General features: G+C 36.3%; 1 protein-coding gene across 1 annotated transcript in view; it reads left to right on the top strand.

Annotated features, from left to right (window-relative positions):
• CTNNA3 (catenin alpha 3) overlaps positions 1 to 25299 on the top strand; it is a 1620658-nt gene that overhangs the window by 1303578 nt on the left and 291781 nt on the right. The window contains exon 13 of the mRNA XM_090278091.1: positions 311 to 462. Within this exon, the coding sequence (XP_090134217.1) occupies positions 311 to 462 (152 nt within the window). The remainder of the gene's footprint in view (positions 1 to 310; positions 463 to 25299) is intronic.

The following is a 25299-nucleotide window of genomic DNA, read 5'->3' as shown; positions in this document are numbered from 1 at the left end:
GGGGCTCATATTGTACAGAATGAGAAATGATTAAATGATCCCAGGCTTGGCTAAAAGCATAAATGACATAAAGGAGAAATATAATCCTTTAAAATATTTCCATAAAAATGTCTCTTTTGTCATTGATTCATTTTACTTTTCAGAGAGTCAAGATTAACGTACTAGAATGTTTTGTCTTTCTAGATTAAAAAAATAATTAAAATTATATTAATCTAATATTTTTAAAAAATATAATTCTCAATTTCCAGGAAATTTCAGAAATCAAAAAATATAAACAAGACAATTTTCTCTTTCTTATCAATTTTAATAGCAATTCCTGAGTTTGTAACACAAGTGAATGTTGCCTTGGAAGCCCTCAATAAAAACTCTTTGGCTGTGTTTGATGATAATCAATTTGTGGACATCTCAAAGAAGATCTATGATATAATTCATGATATCAGATGTTCAGTCATGATGATTCGGGTAAGTTTGCTTTACCTTCCATTGAACTATTGTAACACTCTTTACCATCTGGAATGCCTGGAATGGTTACAAGAAATGTTTTATTTCTATGCCATAATGTCAATGTTGAAATCCATTAGAAATTTAGAAATTCATATGCATCCCCAACGTCAGATCTACTGTCCCAAAGAATACGTTTACTTGTGTATTTGGTTATAACTTATGCAAATGACATCTTTAACTGTCCTCTCTGCAGAAAATGATGAGTCACTATATGCAGAATTTGTTGAGCTATCAAATAGCATGATCTAGAGCCAGAGAAAAATATATAATTTGCTTTCTTTTCTTGAACAAAAAGGAAAATATTTTTCTGATCACTGTGCTAAAATTGGTTGGAAAATGTCTTTACAATAAGTTATTTCTATGGTAATCCCTCTCATACCAGATCTGAGAATTAGATTTGCCAGGAACAACTTCCTCAGTCTGGGAGTTGTCTCTTTGAGGGAGCATGTGCCATCTTCCCAAAGGTAAATTTGCTTCCGAAGGGTGAGTCACTGGTTGTAGGCATAGCACATATACAGGTATCAGAATTATTTGTTTTAATGTAAACTGTTTTTAAAATGTTATTAAAAAAAAAACAATGGATTTTCTTTGGAAAATGAATAGCTAATGATATAAGGATACCTTATCTTAGGCTAGTTTACCTGGAAATAGAAACTGTGGTAAAGATACACATTACAATTACTCCATTTAGGAGTAAGTGAAAGGAAAAGTGAGGCAGGAAAGGAAAAGAAATCAATAAGGTGTATTTATGGGTCACTCTGGGCAATTGGGGTTTGGTAGTCCTGGGGCACTTGGATAGGGGGCACTATAGACCACGCCTCAGAATTAGTCCCACAAAATCCAATTTATCTACCTATTCATTCTTGGCTCAAGACTACACCTATTCAGGGGGGTTACTAGAGCCTCTTGCCCCAGCCAATCAAGCCCTTGTGGCCAAAATATACAAATCTCAGAGAGAGTGGCAGGTGCTTGCAGTAAGATTTTGTAGGACCAATGGGTGAAATTAATTATGAGTAAAGTTTGAAAACCTCTGGATTTGATTGTCCTTAAGACTGTAAGATGGAACAGAAGTGCTGTGGAGATATGGGAGGAACATCAATAGTATCTAAGAGGCCTGAATGTCATAGTTAGATTACTCTAAACAGTAGATAAAAATTGAGTCATTTGGGGACCTCGTAAGGAAAGGGGTCAACAGAAGTCAAAGCGCCTGGCCGGCTTATAGAAAAATTAGAGAGAAAAACTAGAGGTGTCAAGATATAGGCTCTAATGCTTCAGAGCTTAAGAAAACTTGAAAGCAAGCCAATTATACACATAAGAGAGAAACCTCAGGATCTGTGTTTGTGAGCATCCTGGAAGTATTTGTTCATGTGATTGGGAAGTGTGGCCCTATACGAGTGCTGTATCTGAACTACCAAGTTCCTTTACCAATATGTTCTTCTAACAAAGGTCTTTATACCTTACCTGTGTGCACTTAGTGGTCTAGTAATAACTCAAGGTTGGGAAGATAGGTAGAACTAGGACAGAAACATTGAAAGCACGAAAAGGCACATGAACCTTAGAAAATAGTCTTATAACCCCTACATTTCCAGTATCCTGGATAGATATTTGAGAAATGAAATAGCATAGGCGAACCAGAGTAGGGAATGCATATTTTTTCTGCAAAAAGAATACAAAAAATGTTTTATAAATATCTCCCATTTGGATGTTCCATTATTTTAAAATTTCCTTATTATCAAAATGGCTTACTTGTAGCACATCAAATTATTTTGCCATTATTTCCATATATTCCTCATATTTAGCAGTCCTTTATAGGGCAGGAGAACAATTTATTATAATTATTAATACCCTTAGAGTGCAATAATTTTTCTTTATAATCATCTCTTTTTTAAAGTAAATACTTCCATTTCTTTTAGCACTTCCTCATAGGAATAACGTATTTTGTGTTCTTTGCTAGTTTTTACTTAATTTTTCAATAAACTTCTCAAATGAAACTTTCAAAAATTAGGACCTGTTAAGTAAAGTGGAAGACTATTAATAGCAATAACATAAAGAGGCTGTTTTACCCTCTTAAACACCATCACTATTGAATAGAAAATGACTTCTTTTTATTTCTATATTTTTCTCCTGTTTTTGCCTGTATATTTTTTCTCTGTTTTGATTTGATGTGTTTGCTCTTGGTCCTAAATTATAATTCAATTAAACTTCATTGTATTTCTAGATGAGTCCTTATATAATTTATCAGGTTGCTTTTAAATTTGATTTTTGAACATACCTAAATTAGCATCAGTTAGAAACATGAGATTATAATTGTGGTTCATTCATCTAGATTACTAATTTAAAACATTATGCTAGACTGGCCCTTCATCCCACTGTAATCTCTGCTACATAGCTCCAGTTAAGGGCATTAATATCATGAGCCCTTAGATTCTCACTTTCTGTCTAGCTGAGGTCATATCCCTAAATATATGTTTGTTTGTTTTTTGGTTTTGAGGTAGAGATATTTTTTATGGCCAAAAAATATGGAACAGATAAAAGCAGAGCTGCTGTAGTTGGAACCATGGATAGTCCAGAGGCACATTGTCTCTCTCCCCACACTGCTCGTTTTCTAGGCAAGCTCTAGGGGATCCTCAACAGAAAGTCCGCGGGGAGTCTATGCAAGTGCTCACTGGATTAGAAGATGAGAATACAAGTCTAACACAAGTGCACAATTAATGAAAATCACTTCTTTTTTCCTTTGAGGACTGTTCCTTTATCATAGAAGGTAAAATTGATCCACTATAACTGTCTCTTTTTAAGGTCAGACTTAACGCTGACCAATATCCTGACCTTAGAAATGCAAAGCACTTGAGGAATGTATCTAAAGAGTGTCAACATTAAGACAATATATTTATAATTATGCAAGTTCAGGGAGGGATAGGCTATGATCTTGCAGATGTTTGGGAGTGTTGCAAAATCCCATCCCATCTCTGAATTTTGGTGAATTCTCTTCAGTGCCCTTGAGACAATTATTTAGCTGAATAGTTATTTTAGCAATTGTTTAGATTATTTTTAAAAGTTATAATATAAATACTGTAACATTTAATATTACTATTCTCCACTGGATTCAATGTGTGGAAATTGAGGTTGTAGAGTAGGGAATATTTTATCTGTTTGGTGTTTCATATCTACATATAAATTTTACAGTTATCAGGAGTCTATATTATATAATGGTTAAGACTAAATCAAGTAAGATATCTTACTGAATCTGTTTCCTCCTTTGTAAAATAAACTTTGTGTGGCTCAGTGGGTTGGATGTCATCCAGGAAGCTGAAATGTCACTGGTTTGATTCCCATTGAGGGCACATGCCTTGGTTGTGGGCCAGGTCCCAGGTTGGGTACATGCAAGAGGCATGATCAATGATTCTCTCCTTCTCTTTCTGTCTTCCTTCTCCCCTCTCTAAAAATAAATAAATAAAATATTAAACAAATAAACTTACTTTAAAAGATTATTTTGCTGGTCCTGGCTGGCTAGTTCAGGGTTAGAACATTGTCTTGATACCAAAAGTTAGCGGTTAGATCCCCCATCAAGGCATGTACTAGAAGCAACCAGTAAGTGCATAAAAAGGGAAAACAAATCAATGGCTCTCTCTATCTCTTTCTTGCTCACAAATCAGTCAATAAAAAAAAAAAAAAAGTTTATTATGCTGATAAATGAGCTAATAGAAATTTACTCAGTCAATCATAGTCTCTTATAAGAAGATAGCTACTATTGCTATTAACACTGCAAGTATACTATACTTACTGAAGCTACCTATTATTTTGCCTATGCTGTATCTTGAACAATGTTAACTATAGAAGCTATAGACATATATTTATGGAGTAACATGAAGTCAAAGCAGAAAGAGTAAATTGAAGAGTGAGATTCGATATAAAGAATTTTTTTTCTCAATATATTGTTTATGTAAGAGGACATCTACATTTGTTAACATTATCTGAATTATAGATTGTTTGATGCAAATTGTGCTTTTGAATACATATTACATTAAGCTAGTATTAAAATTCTGTATTTTCTTTGTATTATCCTTTTGAAACATACATGAAGGACTCTAAATGGCTCATCTTATTTTTTTTTCCTTTGGTAAAAAATGTTTAACCAGAAATAGAGGAAATTTAAAATGGATAAATTAATTGGATTTTGAGAGAGTAACATGGGTGTCCAGCAGTGAAATACTCCCAAAACGGGGAAAAGGGTCAGCAAAAATTCATTCTGCAAGAGGAACCATTTAGAATGTAGACTTCATGTATTTTGTGAACTTTCATATGTGACTTATCAAAAGCACATAGAAAATAATAGAGGCATTTTCCAATGCCAAATGTGCAGATTTTTAGGACCAACACTAAATTTAGATTTTCTGTTAGTTTTCTAATTTTATATTTCAAGAAATCGCAATGTATTTTGGATATCTCACTTAATGGAAATTAATTTTTTTTAAAAGAGGAAAATAACTAACAATTCTCTACATGGTCCATTTTACAAAATTTCTTTTTACATTAGTCATTTACATAGTTGCTACAATTGGAACATAGCTCACTAAAAATCTTCTGCTTACATCACCAGAAAAAATATTTGTGTCTGATTCTACTCATTCACTGGAATTATATATAATTTTCTTGTTAGATTACATGCACTGTTATGATGTCTTTGAATTTCTTTCATTATCCTCCATAACTTCTTCTCCTTATGACAGTTAAACATCCTTTTGCTTTATATGTCTTCTGGACCAAGCTGCTGTTTGTCCTCTGAAATTTTACAATCAGACTACTAGAGGAAAAGGCCTGATGGTGTCAGTCACTAAGTTTAGAATTAGTGTATATCTCATACAGTTAGAATTCTGTGCAATTAAGTTCAGAAATGAAGAAATAGTAAAACACAACATTGTGTTAAATCAAAAGACATGCATTCTAGTCTGTTTTATGTGTTACCGCTGATACTGTTACTTTACATGATATTGTTAGTTTCTTCACCATAGGGGGGAATGAAAGCATACTATTGAATTACTATTTTCAGCCATCATTGCACTTAAAAATGAAGGGACAAGACATTGCTCCTAAGATTAGGAACAGAATGAGAATGCTCATACTCCAATGCACTGAATGTTGTAGATGTTCCAACCAGTACATTAAATAAATAAACAAAAGTAACAGTTGGTTAGACTGTCAGACTAGTACACCAAGGTTGCGGGTTCCATCCTCAGTCAAGGCACATACAAGAAGCAACATAATAAGTGGAACAACAAATAGATGCCTCTTTTTCTCTCTCTCTGTCTGTCCCTTTCTCTGGCTCTGTCTCTCTCCCTTCATCTCTCTAAAATCAGTAAATAAAACCAAATAATAAAAAAGTTTAAATTAAAAATACATTATGTCACAGTATCAAAAATAACACAATTAACAGTGATAAATTTAACAATTGCATACAAGATCTTTACATTGAAAATTACAAAAAATTAAGAAATATTAAAAAGACAAATATTTGGAGAGATTTGTCATATCCTTGGACTGAAAGACTCAAAATTATTAAGGTGTCAATTATCCCATAATTGATTTATAGATTTAATGCTGTCCCAAACAAGTTGTCAGCAAACTCTTCTGTGTAAACTGATAACCCAAGGTGGTTACAAGGGAGTACATATTTGTAAAAACTCATCAAACTGTGCACCTAAAATGGCATGCTAATTATGTTGATAAAGTAGATTTTAAAAAGTAATGTTTTGCCCGGCAGCCAACACCTTAGGTACTTTAAATTAGATAAAGTCCTACCAAACTGTATTAATTAAAAACTAATTAGAAAGGTGCTCACAGATTACTGAAAATGTTGACATTTAGAATATTATAAAAGTAACACCTTTCTACTTCATAACTGGCTGCTTGCCAAATATTTCTAATGTATGGGACCTCTTTGTTGATTTTTAGTTCTCATTTGTGTGAATCATTATGTATTATCTTAGATCAGGCCCACTTAGGACCTGTGAGCCAAATTTGATCTACAATCTATTTTGTATAGCCTATGGGCGAAAAATGGTTTTAATATTTTTATATGGTTGAAAAAAATTGTAAGAAGAATAATATTTTCTGACAAATTGAATTATATAAAGTTCTAATTCTATGAACATGTATACATGGCCTTTTGGGCTACAATCTCAAGGTGGAGTAAAGGCAAGAGACTGAAAGGCTCACAAAGCCTAAAACATTCACTGTCTGGCTTATCACCGAAAATGTTTACTGACCCTTGTCTTAGATATTCTGTTTCAGCTCTTTACCAAACACTTGACTGGCTTTTCCAAGGATTCAATTGTCATCTTTATTAGTTCCCCCTTATAAATCCAATTGTCCAAATGATTTGAATATTAAAATTGTCTTTTGATTCAAATTCCTTGCTAATTTTTCGGGTTCCTAGCCTAAAGTTCGGGGTTCCTTTCTTCATCCTCCTTTCTGCCCTGAGGGCTTCCGTTCTCTTTGGTACTCTAATTTCCTAAATCCTTCTTTTGTATGTCAAACTAGCTGTGCTGCTTTCTTTGCAAATGAAGTCCTTTGGTTACTAGAACTCACCCTTCTCCAAAGCTTGTAAGAAACTGTTTACATTCTCCTTGGTATTTTGCATCATTCATCCAGCATGTAAATTAAATTTTAGCCTAACCTTAGATGATCACACCTGTTAAATTTTATTTTTGAGGTTTATATGATGTTGAAATTCATCAACTTTACAACTTTATTCAACCATTTTACTTTTCTTTTCTATATGTTATAGTAGTAACAATTTGTCCAAAGAGTTTTAGATTATATATGAGTTTTCATAAAATAAGTATTTGCTAAGTGAGGTTAACATACAGTGAATTAGGGTGAGTATGTGCTGTGGTTTCCTTGTGGCAAATTTGGATTATATTCCCTTGACTCTCTAAAGTTTCCAATTTGGATGATAAATTATGTTCACTCTAGTTTCTGGGCCTAGAATGTACTGCTTGAGGCCCATAGTGCATCACCTCCTCCACTAGGTGACATTCTGCGGTGCCCAGCCACTAATGATCACTCACTGTTCCTTATCAAGCCAGTTTTCCCAACCACAGGGAACACTTTCTATCCATAGGCCTAACTACTATCAAATGGTAGCTTCCTCTCATCTTGCTTTGCAGACTCTTTGACTATAGAGAATATCTTTGAAGTTATTAAACATGCAAAGACTTGACTCCTTTTCATTTAAGCAGATTTCCTGAATTCGCCTTAGTCACTCTGCTGTTCTCTCTCACAGGACTCTTGCCAGGAAATCTCAGTTAAAATACTCTGTTCTTTTTGGAAGTGATATGGCTCCTTTATACTGTCAGAACCAGTTTGTAAAGAAGCCAATTACCAGGGGGCTTTTTAACGGAGCTTAATAAAAGACCCCTAGCAAAGTAACTTTAGCTTTATATGCAAATTGAAATCAAACCTTAGTGGGAAGAATTCTCTAGTGAGGTTCTTACTATTTTCTCTGAAACCATAGTTTAGGGTAAGGAAAAGCAGAACTGTCTGCTAGCACTGGTCAGCAAGCCCTGAAATTTTACGCTTGAGGTGCACTTAATGACTTTCCTTGTGTGTACCCCATTTGAAGACACTTTTGACTAAGAGAACAGAGGTGACCAGAGTAAGAGAAAGTGTTCATTGAGCAACATGTTGGTTAAGCAACAAAGCAGCTCTAGTCAGTGATCTCTGTTGCTCATGCTGGGAAAAAAAAAAAGTTCAGCTTGAAGTCATTCTGGGAAGTGCTCTTTCACCAAAGGGTCAAAGCCACTGGACTGGCAGGAGAGTCCATGGTCAAAAGGACTTTGATGCAGACTAGTCCTGCACTCAGAGAACTCTCTACAGTGCTGCTCAGAGCCTTTGTCTCAAAAAGTAGCTGAGTATAAGAAACCATCATCTCCCTTTGAAAACAGGGGAAACAGCTAGCCTTATGAATTAGAAGCATAATTTGGGGAAGATGTTTAATTGTGGAATCTTAAGGGATTTTTTTGTTGTTTGTTTCTGCTAAGTTCATTACTAAATGATTTATATCAATTGTTATAAATAAACTGGTATTAGCAATTAAATAAATTAGTAATTTTGTATTAAGTATTAAATCTAATAACTTTTTATTACTTTATATTTTGTTTTTAGCCTAAAAAAATCTTATTGTGCCTGATCATGTACCTCAAATAATTTGTTGGGGTGTTTGCCTGCGTTTCAGAAGTAACTTTTGGAAAGTTAAAGGTGTCTTCTAGAGAAAAATATCTGAAAAATACTACTTATGAAATGATGACTTTTAGAAAAGAGACTTTGGTGTAACCAAAAGGAGAGATAAGGGGAATTAAATTTGCAGTGCCTGTGAAGTCAATGGTGGTGTTTCAAAGAACTATTCTGGGATATGACAGTAAAAGGTCTGTGAGTGAAGTGGTGCACCCAAGGTCACACCCTGACACAGGAAGTTCCAGGATAAAATCCAGGGTCTTTGGGCACCTGGTTCAGGACAACTTCCTTTACCTCAGGAGAAGGAAACAGCCCAACGTTTTTACAAAGTTGGGCCCTTCTACTTCACTGACTTGCCTTTGTTGATGAGGTGGTTATAAACACATAAATCCCAAGAATCACTTTTTTGGGGCAATTTGTTGAATATGTACCCTACCACTCTCTTCCTTGCTCCTTCAGATTCAGTCACACAGCTCTCCCTGCAGTTCCTCCAGTCCCCAGTCATGCCTACCCTACACCTTGAGATCTATCACTTATATGTGCTTTCTCCAAGAGTTTGCATAGCAGACATCTTTATCTGGGTCTATCCCTACCTTACATAACATCTTGCATAGATTCTTTTTTAGACTCAAATATAAAATAGCATCTCCCACTTCAGTTGCCCTCCATGTTGTCATACAAGTTCATGTTTATATAGTGTTTATATTGACAAGTGATGTATTATGTACTTGTTTATTTGTCTATTTTCTCCCCATATCAGAATGTAGAGTATATGTAAAAGAGGATTTTACAAATAATACCAGATGTTAAGCTTTTTACAATTAAATACAGTGATTGATTTTGATTGATTTGGTTGTCAAATTTCACATTTGTTTGAAGCATAATCACTGGACCTCACAGAATCAAGGGCAAGAAAAATGTGACTTATTATATTTTATATTACAGAACATGATGGACAATAGAAAATTAACCTGATAAATATTTTCACAAAGATTAAAATTCACTTGATATTTGGTTTAAGATGGTTTTGAAAGTAGCAAGGTTTTCTATTAAGTATTGTTTTTCGTGGTCAGTAATGTGATTACAAATGCACATGCATGTCTATATTATCAATGCTATTTATCTCAGTATAAGCTTCAATAAAGTTAGATATATGTAATTGTCTTTAAAAGTCCTCCATTTTACCTGTGCAGGTGATAAGATTCCTCTTTGAAAGTGATGACAGTCATAGTACAGCCCTGATGAGACTTCTTGATTGCATGCATGAGCTTCATGGTTGTGGAAGAAAAAAAAAATCCTTGAGGATGGAGTTTGTGGAACTTACCGAAGTATATTTTATGTACATTATCTCCCATTATCAGTCCCTTGGTGTTATATGCTCTGTAAAATCACAAAAATTATCCACAAGTTTAATGGTTAAATTGTGTCTTTTTCTGCAGTGTTTGGAACAGAAATCAGAAATTTAATTAAAGCCATAAAATATAAAAAAATACCATAACAAAATTTATTTCTAACCCTTAAAAATGGCTGTAAAATACATTTTAACCAGTCCATAGTGGTCTACTTACTAAAAATATGTAAATAAATTCAGGGATTTTTCCATATACTCTATTATTACTAAAATTCATGATTTAGGAATAAATTCAAAGCACCTGTTTAACAAAAGTTTATATCAACAATACATTTATAGATGGCTGAGCTCTTCCAATGAATGTGCTAATTTAACTCTTAGAGGATAACCTCATTTTAAGTTTGCCCCACAGTGCTCCATCCTCAAGGAAATGCCTTTTTTTTTGCAATATCTTTGTGACCTTGAGTATATTAAGTCCTCTTTCAACCTGGGGTTTGCATTTATAAAATAGGGAAAATAAACATACCTGCATAGTAATATGGTCAGTCTGAGTTTCAGTGGGACAACACATGTATAGCATTATGCAAACTTTCTAGCACATTGCAAGTGTTCAATGAATTTGTATTAGTAACTTCAATGTAGTAACACAAATACAATGCATTTCTTATGTATATTAATCAGAGTAACAGATGCTAGCTGCTATAACACAACTCCCCAAATCCCAATAGCTCAATGATGGTTTATTTATCATTCATGCATTGATCTGACGCTAGCCAGTTTTCCTGGATAGGTCTCTTCTGAGTAATGATGGCTCAGTGATTCAGAAATCTCCAAACTTTGGAATCTGCTACCTTTATAATCTGGCCTCCACAGTCACTGCAGAAATGGAAGAAATGGCAACTGAGTGAACAGGAAGTCTGATAACCAGACTTCAGTGTGGCATACTTCCCTCTATATCCCATTGTCTAACAGTCACATGGGTCCCAAATGAACTGCTAAAGAGCTTGTAAATGTCTTCTTCCTTTATGTCCAAGAAGAAATGAGACTGTTGAATTCCTAACCATTCCTTGTCACAACCTATATTCCAGTTATTATTGCTTTGCAAAAGATTACCCTAAACTTACTGGCACAGAACAACAACTAATTTCTTATGCTAACAGATGCTATGGAAGTCAGAAAGGACACAGGCTTGTTCACTCACATGTCTGATGTTTGGACTGAGGCCAGTGTGACTAAGGAAAACTACAAAGCTTCTCACATGGTCTGGCTTTCTCACAGCATGACAGCCTCTGGATTGTTGAGCCTTTTGCATGGCATTTTAGGAATCCAAGAATAAGTGTTGCAGTTAACAGGACACACACAATATTTCCTTTTCTCACTTATTATCTAAAATGATGCACTGTCAGTTTTGCCATAATCTATTGATTACAAGCTAGTTAAAAGCCTCCCTGATTCAAGACAGAGGACATAAACCCTGCTTTCTTTCTTTCTTTCTTTTTAGACTTTATTTATTTATTTGTAGAGAGAGGCGAAGGGAGGGAGAAAGAGAAGGAGAGAAACATTGATGTGCGGTTGCCTCTTACACGCCCCCAACTGGGGACTCTCCTGCAACCCACCCAGGCATATGTTTTGACTGGGAATCAAACCAGCGACCCTTTGGTTTGCAGGCCAGCACTCAATCCACTGAGCCACACCAGCCAGGGCAACTCAATGAAAGGAGTGTAAAGGTCAAAAGAAACCTACATGATGGGAAATAATGCTTTCCCCATCTTTGAAAAATATGATGTGCTCCACTTATTATAATAATTGTATTATCATTGTCATTACCATTATTAACATTTTACTAATTTTGTGACCATAATTTAAATTGTCTTCTGCTTATTAAATATATAATAAATCAGTGGAAATATTCTTAAACTATTGCATGTAATCATTTGTTTAATAGCCAAGTTTTAAAAGTTCTGATTAATTAAATTATCCAGTTAATAGAATTTTTAATTGCCACATAATAATGTCTTCTATAAATGTATCCGTGGCTTATTTAAGGTGTTAAGCTATACAAAATCTACTTGATATCTTTCTCTAAAATTTCATTTGAAATAGTAATGTCTAGAAAGTACAAAATAGAAAAAACATTTTTGAGAAATGTATGTAGAATATGAAATTATCATGAACTGGATAACACACATTAAAAGAACATCATATTAAGGAATAATTTTCTGTTATATAGTTGCCTCAGTCAACCATTTGAAAAATATTTCAGTACTATCTTTCATGCACTGTTCTAGGTTTCAGAGCACAAGTCCGTGAGGCATGATCTTTGTTTTCAAGTAACTGAGATTCTCATGGAGTAGACACATAAGCAAATAATAGGGATTTATTGTGACAAGTGCTATAATGGAGGCATATAGAATCATCACTGGAGATATACAGATTTTATTTCTACCATGGCAAAAATTACGCAAAGATGTATCTATTTGTTGACACTGCAGTTGCATTTGATGAATGAGTAGGAGTTTTGTAGTTGGATTGTGGTTTAGGACATTTGCAAGGAAAGAGAATAAAGGCATGTTTAGAGAATCCCAGTACACAGGTGAAAGAAGATGGGAACAAGCAGAAGAATATAGGTTCTTAAGAGTTTTATGCCATGTTAAAGAGACATGACGTTGCCAAATGGTAAGAACACAATTACTAGGCCTGATACAGAGTATTCAAGATTCATTCAGTAGGGTTTGGATGGAGGTGTAATGCTCTACCTTACTCGCTACCATCATCCAACTCAAGCTGCCTGATATTTGAAAACTGAGGTTCTTTTAGTAAGAGGAAAAGGTGAAATTCATGATTGGGTAGACAACAAACAATCTCTTACAAAATATTTAGTTAATTATTAGGATAGAAATTTCAATCAAATGCTAATTTACTATTTATGCCTCAGTAAATATATTTATTGAGTGTAATTTTTAGGAATTGCTCTTGCTTAGAATATGAAACCCCTCCAAAAGGGACTTTAGAAGAGTAATAAAGATAATTATATTATTGATAATGACAATAATAATAGAAGAGAAGTGAGGCTTTTGTCTGGAACCAACCAGGCACTTTTGTATTGGCAATGATCTGAAACCAAACATATGCCAGCAGTATTTATAACTGTCTGATTGTCTCTAAGGAGATTTAGGAAATCATTCTGACAGTAAAGCATGCTCACCACTAGAGCAGCCAAGGTGAAGGGATTGAAGTGATGTCTCGTCAGCTTCGGGGACTCCTTGAGTCTGTTCCAGAATATAACATGCCACTGATCACAGAGAATTTTGGTGTTAAATTGACAGAAAAAATTGCTAATCAAAATGCAAGTGAGAGATGTAAATGCAAAAAGATACGGACTTGCCAATTAATGTACAGAGCATCATTTTCTTCCTCAGATGCCTTGCATTATTATTCAATCTGAAGTTTTGCAAGTTAGCTTCAAAAGAACCACATCAATCAGAGAATGTTGAAAGACAGTGTTATGCTGTGATGAACACTGGATTAGAAATGAGAAGACCTTGATCCTGGTTGCAGCTACGTTACATAGTAACTGTGGAGTCCTGGTTTCTCCCTTTAATATACTTACAAAGTATTCTAATGTATAAGGGGCAATAATCAAACTTCTCTTGCTTATATCACATATCTTAGGGGGTTCTTCCTTCTTTCTTTCCTTCTATCTTCTCTCGCTCTCTGTCTCATTCTTTAATTTATTTATTGAATTTTATTTATTTATTTTGTTGTTTGTATTGAATGCCTACTGTGTGCCAATAAATCTGTCAGACATTTTAGCATATAGAGATGGATAGGATATATAAAATCTCTATTCTCATGCACTTTATATTCTAGTAAAGAAATAAAGAGAGAGTAAAGAAAGGAATAGACAAGGTAATTATGATGAGTGATATGAAGGAAGGAAGTAGGATGATGTGATGGAAGCAAAATTGACATAAGAGATAACAACGTTTTAAATGCAATAGTCAAAAAAGCCTCTCTGAGGAGATCAGATTTGACTCAATAAGAATCAGGATGAGTCAGCAATTTTAAGATAGAACAGAATGTTGCAGGCAAAATGGAGTAAATATAAAGATGACAAGATTGGGGAAATACTAATTATACTTAAAGAACAGGAAAGAGTCTAAAACTTAGTGAATAGAGGAGGAAATGACATGATTTTAGAGAGCTGGACATAGAATAGATTATTGTGGCCTTGTCAAATATGTTAAACAGTTTAGATTTTGTTACAAAGCATTGGGGACTCAGTATTCCCTCACTTATTGTGGGTATTACATTCTAGACCCCTACCCCCCGCGAGGTAGGAACCTTACCTTTATTCTGCACTCTTAAACCTACGTAACTTTAACAACATACGTATACAGTACCACGAAATCCTGTGATATAGCGAAAAATCTGCGATAAATAAGTAAATATAATATTTTTAAAAACCCCACGATACAGTGAGGCCGTGATAAGTGAACCACAATATAGAAAGGGACTACTGTATCTTTAACAGGTGACATGATCCCACTTTCTTGCTTTTGTTGAATGTTAACTTTCCAAAAGTCCACCAAAAAAGTGATGATCTAGCAAAACTACATTTATTAGACCTAGTTCAGTAAAAGAGAATATCACCTTGACAGGGTCTTACTAATGTTTCAAAATGGGAACATTAATTAAGGCTCTTTACAGAATTTTAAGGCCTATGCTGAGGGATCTTTTAAAAGGGAGAACTTATTTGAATTTGGTGGTTTAGTAGATTTGGATGGTGAACATAGTGAATTGAGGATCTTAAAATCAATCTAGATAAGCTTGTTCATCTTGATGATTGATAGGTTTAGTTGGATTGGTTTTCTATTCAGGAGCAAATATTTCCTGGAGAAACGGCTAAGTTATTCTTGCTGGATTTGTATTATCAACACATGAATAAGAGAGTCTACCCTGTCCCATTATTGTTTATCACAGAATTATGTTGTTTGAAGTTCTCATTAGCCCATGGCAAATATGTGTCGGGGGTGGGGGTTGGCAAGAGTAGAAGTGAAAACACCAGATATAAGTCTTTTGTAGTTTCCAGGCAATAGATGATATTGTTGTAGATTAGTTCTGCATTGTCCAACACAGTAGTGACATGGGGCAATCGAGCACTCGAAATTTGACTAGTGTGAATTGAGATGTGCTATATAATTGTAACACCCACAATAAGTTTTGAAGACACACACACACACATACACACACATACATATATATATAAAATTTCATTTATATATTTTTATATCTGTACAAATTGATGTTAATATATTTAACCAAATTATCCAAAATATTGTCAATTTGACATGCACAAATCATTATTTATTTTATTAACGTGGTTACTAGCTAATTAAATATTATATATTTGTTTGAATTATGTTTGCATTGGACTTTGCTGGACTAGAAATTTGGCAGAAGAGGTAGACAGATTTGAAATTTATTTTGGAGATAAAGTTGACTGGATTTGCTGGGAAGAGATGTGGTGAAATTGAAAAAAATTGGGGGAACAAATTTGGCCCTTAGGTTTCTTATTTTAGGCCATTGTGTAGATATGAGTGATATAATGAGCTAGGGGAGATTTGAAGAAGTCAGTGTGTGGTAAAAGTTTTATTCCATTTTAATGGGCTCATTTGACATTCAATTTATTGATGTTATAGACATATCAATGAGTCATTGCATATATGAATTTAGAGCTTAGAGCCTAAGTTTGGCTTATGATAAAAATTGTATTTCCCTTAGGATAGAATGTACTTACTCTTGGCATGGGTATATTAGGGAAGAATAAATGATACAGGAACAAATACATTTAGAATTCATGTGAAGAGGAGGAGATAAGCAAAGGAGACTGACAAGAAGTAAGAAAAAGTGGAAAGAGAATCAAGAATGCTGTCTTGAAGGCATGACAAGAGTTTTTCACCTGTGAAAATGTGACTTAGAGGACTGATGAGAAGATGTGTTCATTGTATTTGAGGATAGAGATGATCGGATAGGCTATGCATGTTTAGATACACAGTGCACCAGTATCAGGGTTTCCTGGAGCTGATGAGTAAGGCTGCAGCTGGCAAAAGGAGCTGAATACTCCAATTATAGGTTGAGAAAACTTCCAGCCTGTTTTGGGACCAGCAAAGAGCTTAGATATAAATAGAGGTTTTGGGACAAGGAGAGAGATTAGATGTTTTTTTGAAATGTGTAGTGTTCTAAAAGAAAGGTTAAATAGTTCTCTCCTTTCTCTTTGGAATGCCCTTGGAGAACTCTGAGTTATCTTCACACTATAGTGGAGGAACAACAAGAACAAAATAAACCTGACACCCTGGCAGTGACTGAGCACACACTCTGAGAGTGACCTCTATGCTTTATGTAGGCAAAATGTCATACAGTTGTAAACATTATACACAGGCTTTTGATAAGAATGTTAGTTGTTAATGACCCTTAATGTGTCTTGATTCTAGCCCATTTTATTTGATTATTTGATTGATTGATTGATTGTGTTTTTTCCCATTACCATTTAGTCACTCATATTCCCCTCCCCCTGCAATCACCACACTGTTGTCCACGTCCACGAGTCCTTTTTCCTTTTTGCTCAATCCCTCCACCCTGTAACCTCCCCTCTCCTTTAACTGTCACCCTGCTCTCCATCTATGAGTCTGTCTCTATTTTCCTTGTTAGTTCAACAGATTCTGCATATGCATGAAATCATATGGTATTTGTCTTTCTCTGACTAACTTATTTCATTTAACATAATGTTCTCCAGGTTCATCCATATTGTTGCAAAGGGTAAATTTTTCTTTTTTCTTTTTATATGGCCAAGTAATATTTCATTGTATGAATGTCCCATAGTTGTCTTATCCACTCATCTACTGGTAGACCCTTGGGCTGCTTCTATATCTTGGCGATTGTAAATAATGCTGCAATGAACATAGGGAAGCTTATGTTCTTTTGAATTAGTGTTTTGGGTTCCTTCAGATATATTCCCAGAAGTGTAGGATCACTGGATCAAAAAGTGGATCCATTTTAAATTTTTTGAGGTATCTATATACTGCTTTCCACAGTGGTTGCACCAGTCTGCACTGTGGTTATTCTTGTAAGAGTTTTTGCTGTTCAAACATGCTAGCTTGCTTAGAAGACATCATCTTTCTTGTGTCTTTGTACCTACTCCTATCTGTAGAATCATTAGTCTCTGTTTTATTTCTGAAAGAATTATCTTTAGATGTAATCTTTATTGATATCCTTGGAAAAATTTGCTTTGCTCCAATGTGTTCAGCAAAATCCTACCACATTACTGTTAACTCCAGTGTTGGCTTTTGTCTAGCTCTCAGTACTTTCTCTAATGTAAATATTTAGCACTGCCTTTGATTCCTTTTCCAATTATATTTTAATTGCCATAATTAGTTTTCTTACCATAAATGCAATGAGAGCAGCAGTCACAAATCACCTTTAGAAGAAAATATCACTTCCTGTTTGAGTCAGAGATGAAATCAGATTCAACCACTGGCTATCCCAAGGCATTTGCTGTTTAATATGAATGAACATTTTTCAGCTCACTACCTTGTTAATAACTGTTATTAATAACTGTTAATAATACTCAATATGTGGTGAATTATAAAGCTACTTCACAAAAAAGTTACATAAATAGAAATAAATATTAGTCAATGATAATGTTTTTGTTATCAAAGTCACACATGCTGTGATAATAAATTGAACAATGTAGGACAGTTTATAATAAAAATTTAAACCATGACTACTTACTCCTACTCTTCCATCTCAAACTTTTTCTTCCAACGATAATTTCTTTTAGTAACTTTGTACATACCTATGAGATCATTTTCTACATAATTATTAACACATATACTGGTTTGTGTATATTTTATTTATTTGTTTTTGTAAAAATTATACCATTCTATATGTACTGATTTTCATAGTTTACAACATCATGCATTAAGTTCTCTGTTTCAACCCAAAATAAATATTAGCATGGGCCCATACTAAGTGTTGGTGATACATCTCTTATAACCTTTTCCTGTGAGAACAGGATGAAAGAGAAGAAACGGGAGAAGCAGCCAGGGGTAACACACAAGGAAAAATGGAAGTAGTCATTTGACTCCATGGGTTAAAAAATATGGAAAGCTAACGTAATGTTATTAATGGAGCATTGCATTGTATAACCCTGAAATGATAGACCTAACTTGAGTGAAAAAAAAAAAAAAAAAATCACATAGCTCATACTTCTTAGAGGTTTTTGAAGTCTATTAAGGTTAACAAGTTAAGTGCATATAGCTAATTAGTGTCAAAGCCAGGACTAGAATTCAGGTCTCCTGACACCAGATTCAGTGCATTTTTTTATGTTACCATAACTATAGGTTCAAACTAACAAAATGACAACCAAGCATTTTATTAATCAAATATAATTGTACTACAGTGTGTTTATTATAATATTGTATTAACTAAATACATTTAAAATAAAACACCAATCAAAGAACTGTATTTGAAACCATTGGCTAAGAACAGGAAGAGATTAATGCAAGAACTGAACAAAGGGAGATGAGACAAGTAGCTTGGAGGAAAGGTCAAATTAGTTTCTCTATAACAGAAGATGAGATAGGAAGAGCAAGTAAAATAGTTTAAATGTATTGAATTTGCTTAAGTGAAGCAAAGAGAAAGTGCCCTTCACTTTAAATAAAACTCCCTTCAGAAACTGAGAAGATCAAGTAGAGGTAAAAGCTCGATACCCTTGAGCTGCTGATAAAGAAATTTGGCCTGAGGGAAGACAGTTTTGTGGCTAGATCACTACCTGACAGGAACTTTACATGCATTCTCTCAGTTCACCCTTAAAGAAACCCTTGAGGAAGAGATTTAAATAACCATTTTATTGACAGAAAAGGAAACAAATAATTAAAAATTACTGTCCCAAAGTCACTCTGACAGACAATGGTCCAACGAAGTTCAGAATCAGCTCTTCATTATGCTACCCACACTGTCTTCCACTAAAGTGAAAATGATCTTCATGTTATATCCAGAGTGCCCAAATATGGAAGTGTGGGAGATTAATTCTAGTATTTCTGAACTAGTCTTAGGAATTGAGAAAACATAATTAAATTCATTTATAAAGAAGGTAATATTAAGGGGGGGGGAGAGAATGGTTTGTTAGACATTGTGCATTGTTTTACAGATGTTTTCAAGCAAAAGTTCTTGTCTTCTGCTTATTCTGTTTTTCATTGCCTGTAACTCTGTTTGTTTGGAGCTTGAAAAAAATTGAGTGGATAAAAACAGGAATTAATAGCCAAGGAAACAAGTCAAAGCTGGAAAGCTGTTTCTCTCACCAAGATTTCTACTTGCAGGTCAATTTTTTCATTTGCACTGTCTGATCTTGTAGGTTGGCCCGGATATAGAGACTTGGAGTCAACATCAGCCAGGAATAAACTCTCATACATAACTTTCCTATTTTTCCAGAATCCTGTTACTGTTCTACACAAATATGGAGTTACTTTGCAGTCAAATAGGCCTCATATGGGTCTGTCATTTGCTAATTTAAATTCATATCCCACTTTAAGAATCAATTATTTTGAAACGAAAGCTTTAGTTGCAAGAGCAGGGCTTTCGAGAGGGAAAAAGAAATGATTTTTGAAAAGCAGAAATCCAATCTTGAAGAAGGGTTGTAAAGTTTATCAATAATCAATAGATGTAAGAGATGCTGGAAGAATAATCGGATCCCTCCGCCCTCTAGGAGGTGTATTTAGTGGTGTTGTCTGTCTTGGGAGCTCAGAAGGAGAAAGGAAGTCTGAGGGAGAGGCCTGCAGGAGTCATATGAAGAAAGCAGAGAGCGCAAGTGAGGCTGCCCAGCCTCTGCCAGGATGAGTACTTGAGTGGCCAATGCCAAGGAGCCAAGTGTGAGGGCAGAGCCAACCCTGCAGAGTGTCAATCATCACCTGAATGATGATTTGTCACTTCTACTTGCAATCCTTTCTTTCTGTTGCTGTTCAGTGATAGCTGCCCACATGTTGGGATTATGCAAAAGTGACTCTTATGGTGTTTTTAGACTTTAAGTTGCCGTGTTGGAACTGCTCTACTATAAGGCCAACTCTGTTTTTAGAGACTGAGGTCACCTAATTACTTTCCTCCATTGAGAGACAGAGAGAGGGCGAAGGAGGGAGAGGGAGGGAGGGGGAGGAAGAAGGGTGGGAGAGAGAGAGAGAGAGAGAGAGAGAGAGAGAGAGAGAGAGAGAGAGAGAGAATATGTGCCAGAAAGCCAGGCTTTGGAAACACACAAAAATGAAAACCTGTTTTGAAAGAATAGCTTCAGAGCACCAGCACTAAGGAGGGTACAATGTAACCATTTTGACGTGCCTGCCCTATGCAGAGCTAGAGCAGTGGTGAACTCAGTTAGGTATGGCTTCGGAGTCTTCCCTGGCCATTTCCCTTCTAAGTTCATAATGGAGCAGAGCCATCACAAAGCAGTTCTCCCGACAATGCAAAACCTTGCATTACAGTCAGATGAATCTTTATGTCTCAATTCGAACATATGAGCCAAGCTTGCTGAGTATCAGTATGGATTAGAAAATGAGAGGGAGGGTGAGAAAAGAAGGAAGAGGCCTGCAGATGCCTTTTGAAGAGATACATTGTCTTTCTGCATCTGTTTGGCCATTACACACAATATTAATGTGCATTTGGCTTGGTGGTAATGATAGGGGGTGTTCACATGGCTGATCAAAATTGTTCTGCAAGCTGTGCTGTGATAATGATGGATGGCTTCTGTCAGGGTAGCAAGTTAGGGATTTCTACATTAGATATTAAAGGAGATAATATGACATAGGCCTGAATCCAGATAGCAATCTAGGTCAAAATAGGCACATTGTATTCTAGGCAATAGAATTAGACATGTGTTCTCACACTGAGTAGAATTGAAAGAAATTAAGAGGTACAAACTTATAAGATAAATAAGTCACGAGGATGTAAGTACAGTATAGGGAATACAGTCAATAATGTCACAGTGACTTTGTAAGGTGACAAATGGATAGTGGACTTCTTGTGGTGATTACTTTGTAAGGTATATAAATATGAAATCTCACTGTATTATGGCCCTGAAAGTAATATAATATTGTGTCAACTATACTTTAATTAAAAAGAGATTTACATTTCAGAATGAAAATTAGAAAAATAAATAAATTGAGTAGAAATTATGGTAAAAATAACTTAATTCTAGGTGCTCTCCACTAATTGCCTTCCCTTCAAATGAGACCTTAGACAAACTACGTAAACCCATTCTATTTTCAGCTAGAAAGTAGCTTTGTATCCTCCAAAATGTTATCCTTAGATAAAATAGAGATAGTGGACATGAAAACAGTTTAAAATGCTAATTGAAGGAAATATTAATATTTACCTGATCTCTGGAGCCAGAAACTTGGCCATCATCCTCTGATAGTTCCTCTTCAAATTATTCAAATCATTCAATCATTTTGTCATTCTCTCTGGCCCTTGGACCCTTTCTCTACAATAATGTTTACTCATATTTGGAAGTCTGTTTGGATGCCACTTCCTTCTGAAAGGACTTATGAATTAGGTACTCCTATATGTTTACATATATTTGCATCTCATACCTGCCAATCAGAGCATTGGTTACTACTGCTTATCATATTTCCTGTTAGAGCCTAAACTCCAGGAAAAAACTAGACTATGGCTACAAATCTCTTTTCTTCACTTGGCACATAGTAACTAGTTTTTTAATGAATAAATAAATTACTTATTCTAAAATTAAAAATTAGAGAGGAATAATAAGATGAAAATGACAATTAGGTATAATGATCTTATTTGAGTTGATTAATTATTTAACATATTTTGATAAGTGGAACAAATATAGTTTATGTTCTCAAATTAGTAAGTTGGTTTTTATACTTTATTTGACACTTATGAAGACTTGGGGAATATAAGTTATATAGTAATAATATATACTGATTCTCACTAAATCTTACATTCTTTTTAAAGTTTCCTTGAACATATTTAAAAGTTGATACGTCCTGTTTTCCACATTAAATTGATGCTTTTTATAGTTTATAGCTGGAACTAACATAATATTTAAAAATATGGTTATTAGATCAAACTGCTGGAAGTTCAAATCCTGGTTCTACCATTTAATAGCTGTGTTATATTAGGCAAGTTGCTTAACCTCTCTGTAAATGTTTCCTCATTTGATAAATGTAGTTGATAAACCCCCACTGAAGGTTAAATGCTCAATGCATATTAAGCACTTGGAACTCTGGGAGATAGTAAGTGCTTACTAATTAGTTATTACATTATTATTATTCAAACAATGTTTATATTGAGTTGGCCAATAAGTGTTACAGAAACAGGGGTGTCCAAAAAAACCCCAGAGCTTGCGGCTGGGGGATGGGGAGAAGTAAGCAGCTTTCAGAATGCCTCCACACGCCTGAGGCTGATGGCTAGTGTCTTTGTTATGCAAAATGGCTTTAATGCATCCAAAGCCTCAGGTAGATAGGAGGGGTCTTGGACCTGGGTATGGTATGGAAAAAGCCTGCAGAGCCTGTATGAGGTTCTGTGAATGGTCAGAACTGGTTACCACACCCACTGCATTGCAGGACATAGTCAGGAATTTAAAAATAAGCAGCAGACATTTTAGCCAAGTGGACCATGTGAATTTAACTGGGGACGGGCTGACCATGTGAATTGAACTGGGGACAGGCTGACTATGCGGATTTAACGAGGACCGATGATTCAGTTTTAAGGAAGGGACGTACCTTGCTGCTTTGAAAAGGAACAGACTGACCATGTGGATTACGAAGGACTAACTATGCAGTTTACAAGGAGGCTGAGAATCCATGAGGTTCTGGATTAAAAGCTGGTAGACACCACAACACAGACGAGGTCTCCCCAATCAGAATTGAATGATTGGCAGCTACTGGTAAAGCTGAACTATGGTTGAAAAGTAGAGGAATGGTTCCTCTAACTTTTCTAAAACTTGCCTGGTTTGGTAGAGGGAGGCAAGGATATGTGTTTATGGGTGTTTTAAAGAACATAAGACTCAGAAGCAGAAATCTGCAAATAATTAGATCTATATAACAAATAAACAATTCTTTTTCTTTTCACTAAACTCTGGTATTGAGAGTTATGATTCTGGCAGCGGGCTATTGGGCCCCTAACGAAAGAGCCCGTGGGTTCTGTTTCAATTGGAACAACCCAGGGATTCTGTAACATAAGTTCATGCTGTTTTTTTCCATAAAATAAAAGACACATTTTTTTTAATTTTCACCAATAACATTATTGATTTGGATATTCTGAGTATGTCAACTATCCCATATGGTATAACATTAATTGTTTTCAATTAATGTGTCGGTTCGATCACTATCAACTTCAACTTGTCTGCCTGACCATGGGCTATTATAGTTCAGTGAAAAATCTCCAGCACAAAACTTTAAAAACCATTTTTGACATGTTTGATCAGTTACAGCACCTTCTCCATACACTGCACAAATCTTTATTTGTGTTTCAGTTTCATTTTTACATTTCCTGAAGTCGTCGTTGTCGTCGTCAGCAGCCGTCCGTCTCGAGAGATGATGGCGTAGCTTCTTGAGAGTCTATCTGCACCGCCGAGAATGGCTGCGCAGTCCGACTCGGGAGTGACAATCCCTGCCACACTTGTTACAGGTGAAGGCAGATGGCCGTTGTTGCTGCTGTTGACGCTGCTTCCACCTCGATCTTTTCTGGACCGCCTCCTCGTTGCGCGCAGCCTCTGCACGTGACGTACCTTGCTTGCCTGACCGCGAGCCTCCAGGCTAGGCGGTCGTCTGCTTGAACTTCCCATGTGTTGAGATTGATGGAGCATTGTGTCATGTCCTTTTTGCAGATGTCTTTGAACCGCAGTTTTGGGCGCCCTGTCATCCTCTTGCCTTCTGCTAGCTCGCCGTAGAGGAGGTCTTTGGGGATATGGCCTGCATCCATTCTTTTGACATGGCCGAGCCACCTGAGGCGTCTCTCGCTAAGAACTGCATGCAAACTGCTCATATTGGCTCGCTTCAGCACCTCGGTGTTGGGGACCTTATCCTGCCAGGTGACATGCAGGACGCGTCGCAGGCACCTCATGTGGAAGCTGTTGAGTTTCCTTTCGTGCCTTGCGTAGGTGGTCCACGTCTCGCTGCCATAGAGGAGAGTGCTGAGTACGCAGGCTTGGTAGATGCGCAGTCTGGTTTTCTCAGTGAGGCTGGAATTGTTCCACGCTCGCCGGTTCAGTCTGGCCATAACTGTGGCTGCCCTGGCGATTCTCCGGTTGACCTCCAAGTTGATTGACAGAGAGCTCGAGATGGTGGACCCGAGGTAAGTGAAGTCGTTGACAACCTCCAGGGTGTATCCATCGATGATGATGCATGGGGGAGTCCCCGTGCCTTGAGCCATAACATTCGTCTTCGTCAGGCTGATGGCTAGTCCGAACTCCTTGCATGCGTGGGAAAGGCAAGTGACTAGCTGCTGGAGTCCCTCTTCGGAGTGTGATGTCAAAGCTGCGTCGTCGGTGAAGAGCATCTCACGGATGAGCACCTCTTTGATTTTGGTCTTGGCTCATAGACGGGCCAGGTTGTAGAGCTTGCCATCGGATCTGGTGTGAATGAAGACACCCTCGCTGCAGTCCTTAAAGGCGTATTGGAGGAGCATGGAGAAGAAGATTCCGAACAGCGTAGGCGCGAGGACGCAGCCCTGCTTTACTCCGCTGCTGACTGGGAAGGCCTCAGAGGTTGCGCCGTTGTAGGACACCGTGCTGTGCATGTTGTCGTGAAAGGACATGACCACAGCAAGCAGATGTGGTGGACAGCCAATCTTCCGTAGCAAGCTGAAGAGTCCGCTTCGACTGACCAGATCAAACGCCTTCGTGAGGGCGATAAAGGCGAGGTAGAGTGGTTTATGCTGCTCGTGACACTTCTGCAGCTGGCGTAGGGAGAAGATCATGTCCACTGTTGATCGGCCAGCTCTGAAGCCACACTGGGACTCTGGGTAGATGCGGGAAGCAAGGGTCTGCAGGCGGGCAAGAGCGACCCGGGCGAATACTTTGCCGACGACGCTGAGGAGAGAGATGCCCCGGTAGTTGTTGTAGTCGCTGCGGCCTCCTTTGTTCTTGTACATGGTGATAATGTTGGCGTCTCTCATATCCTGGGGGATGTAACCCTCCTTCC

Source organism: Furipterus horrens, unplaced genomic scaffold, assembly GCF_987537825.1.
Source record: "Furipterus horrens unplaced genomic scaffold, mFurHor1.1.pri manual_scaffold_5, whole genome shotgun sequence".
Lineage (NCBI taxonomy): Eukaryota > Metazoa > Chordata > Mammalia > Chiroptera > Furipteridae > Furipterus > Furipterus horrens.
The sequence above is the reverse complement of the archived record's forward strand: the minus strand, read 5'-3'. Positions and strand labels throughout refer to the sequence as shown.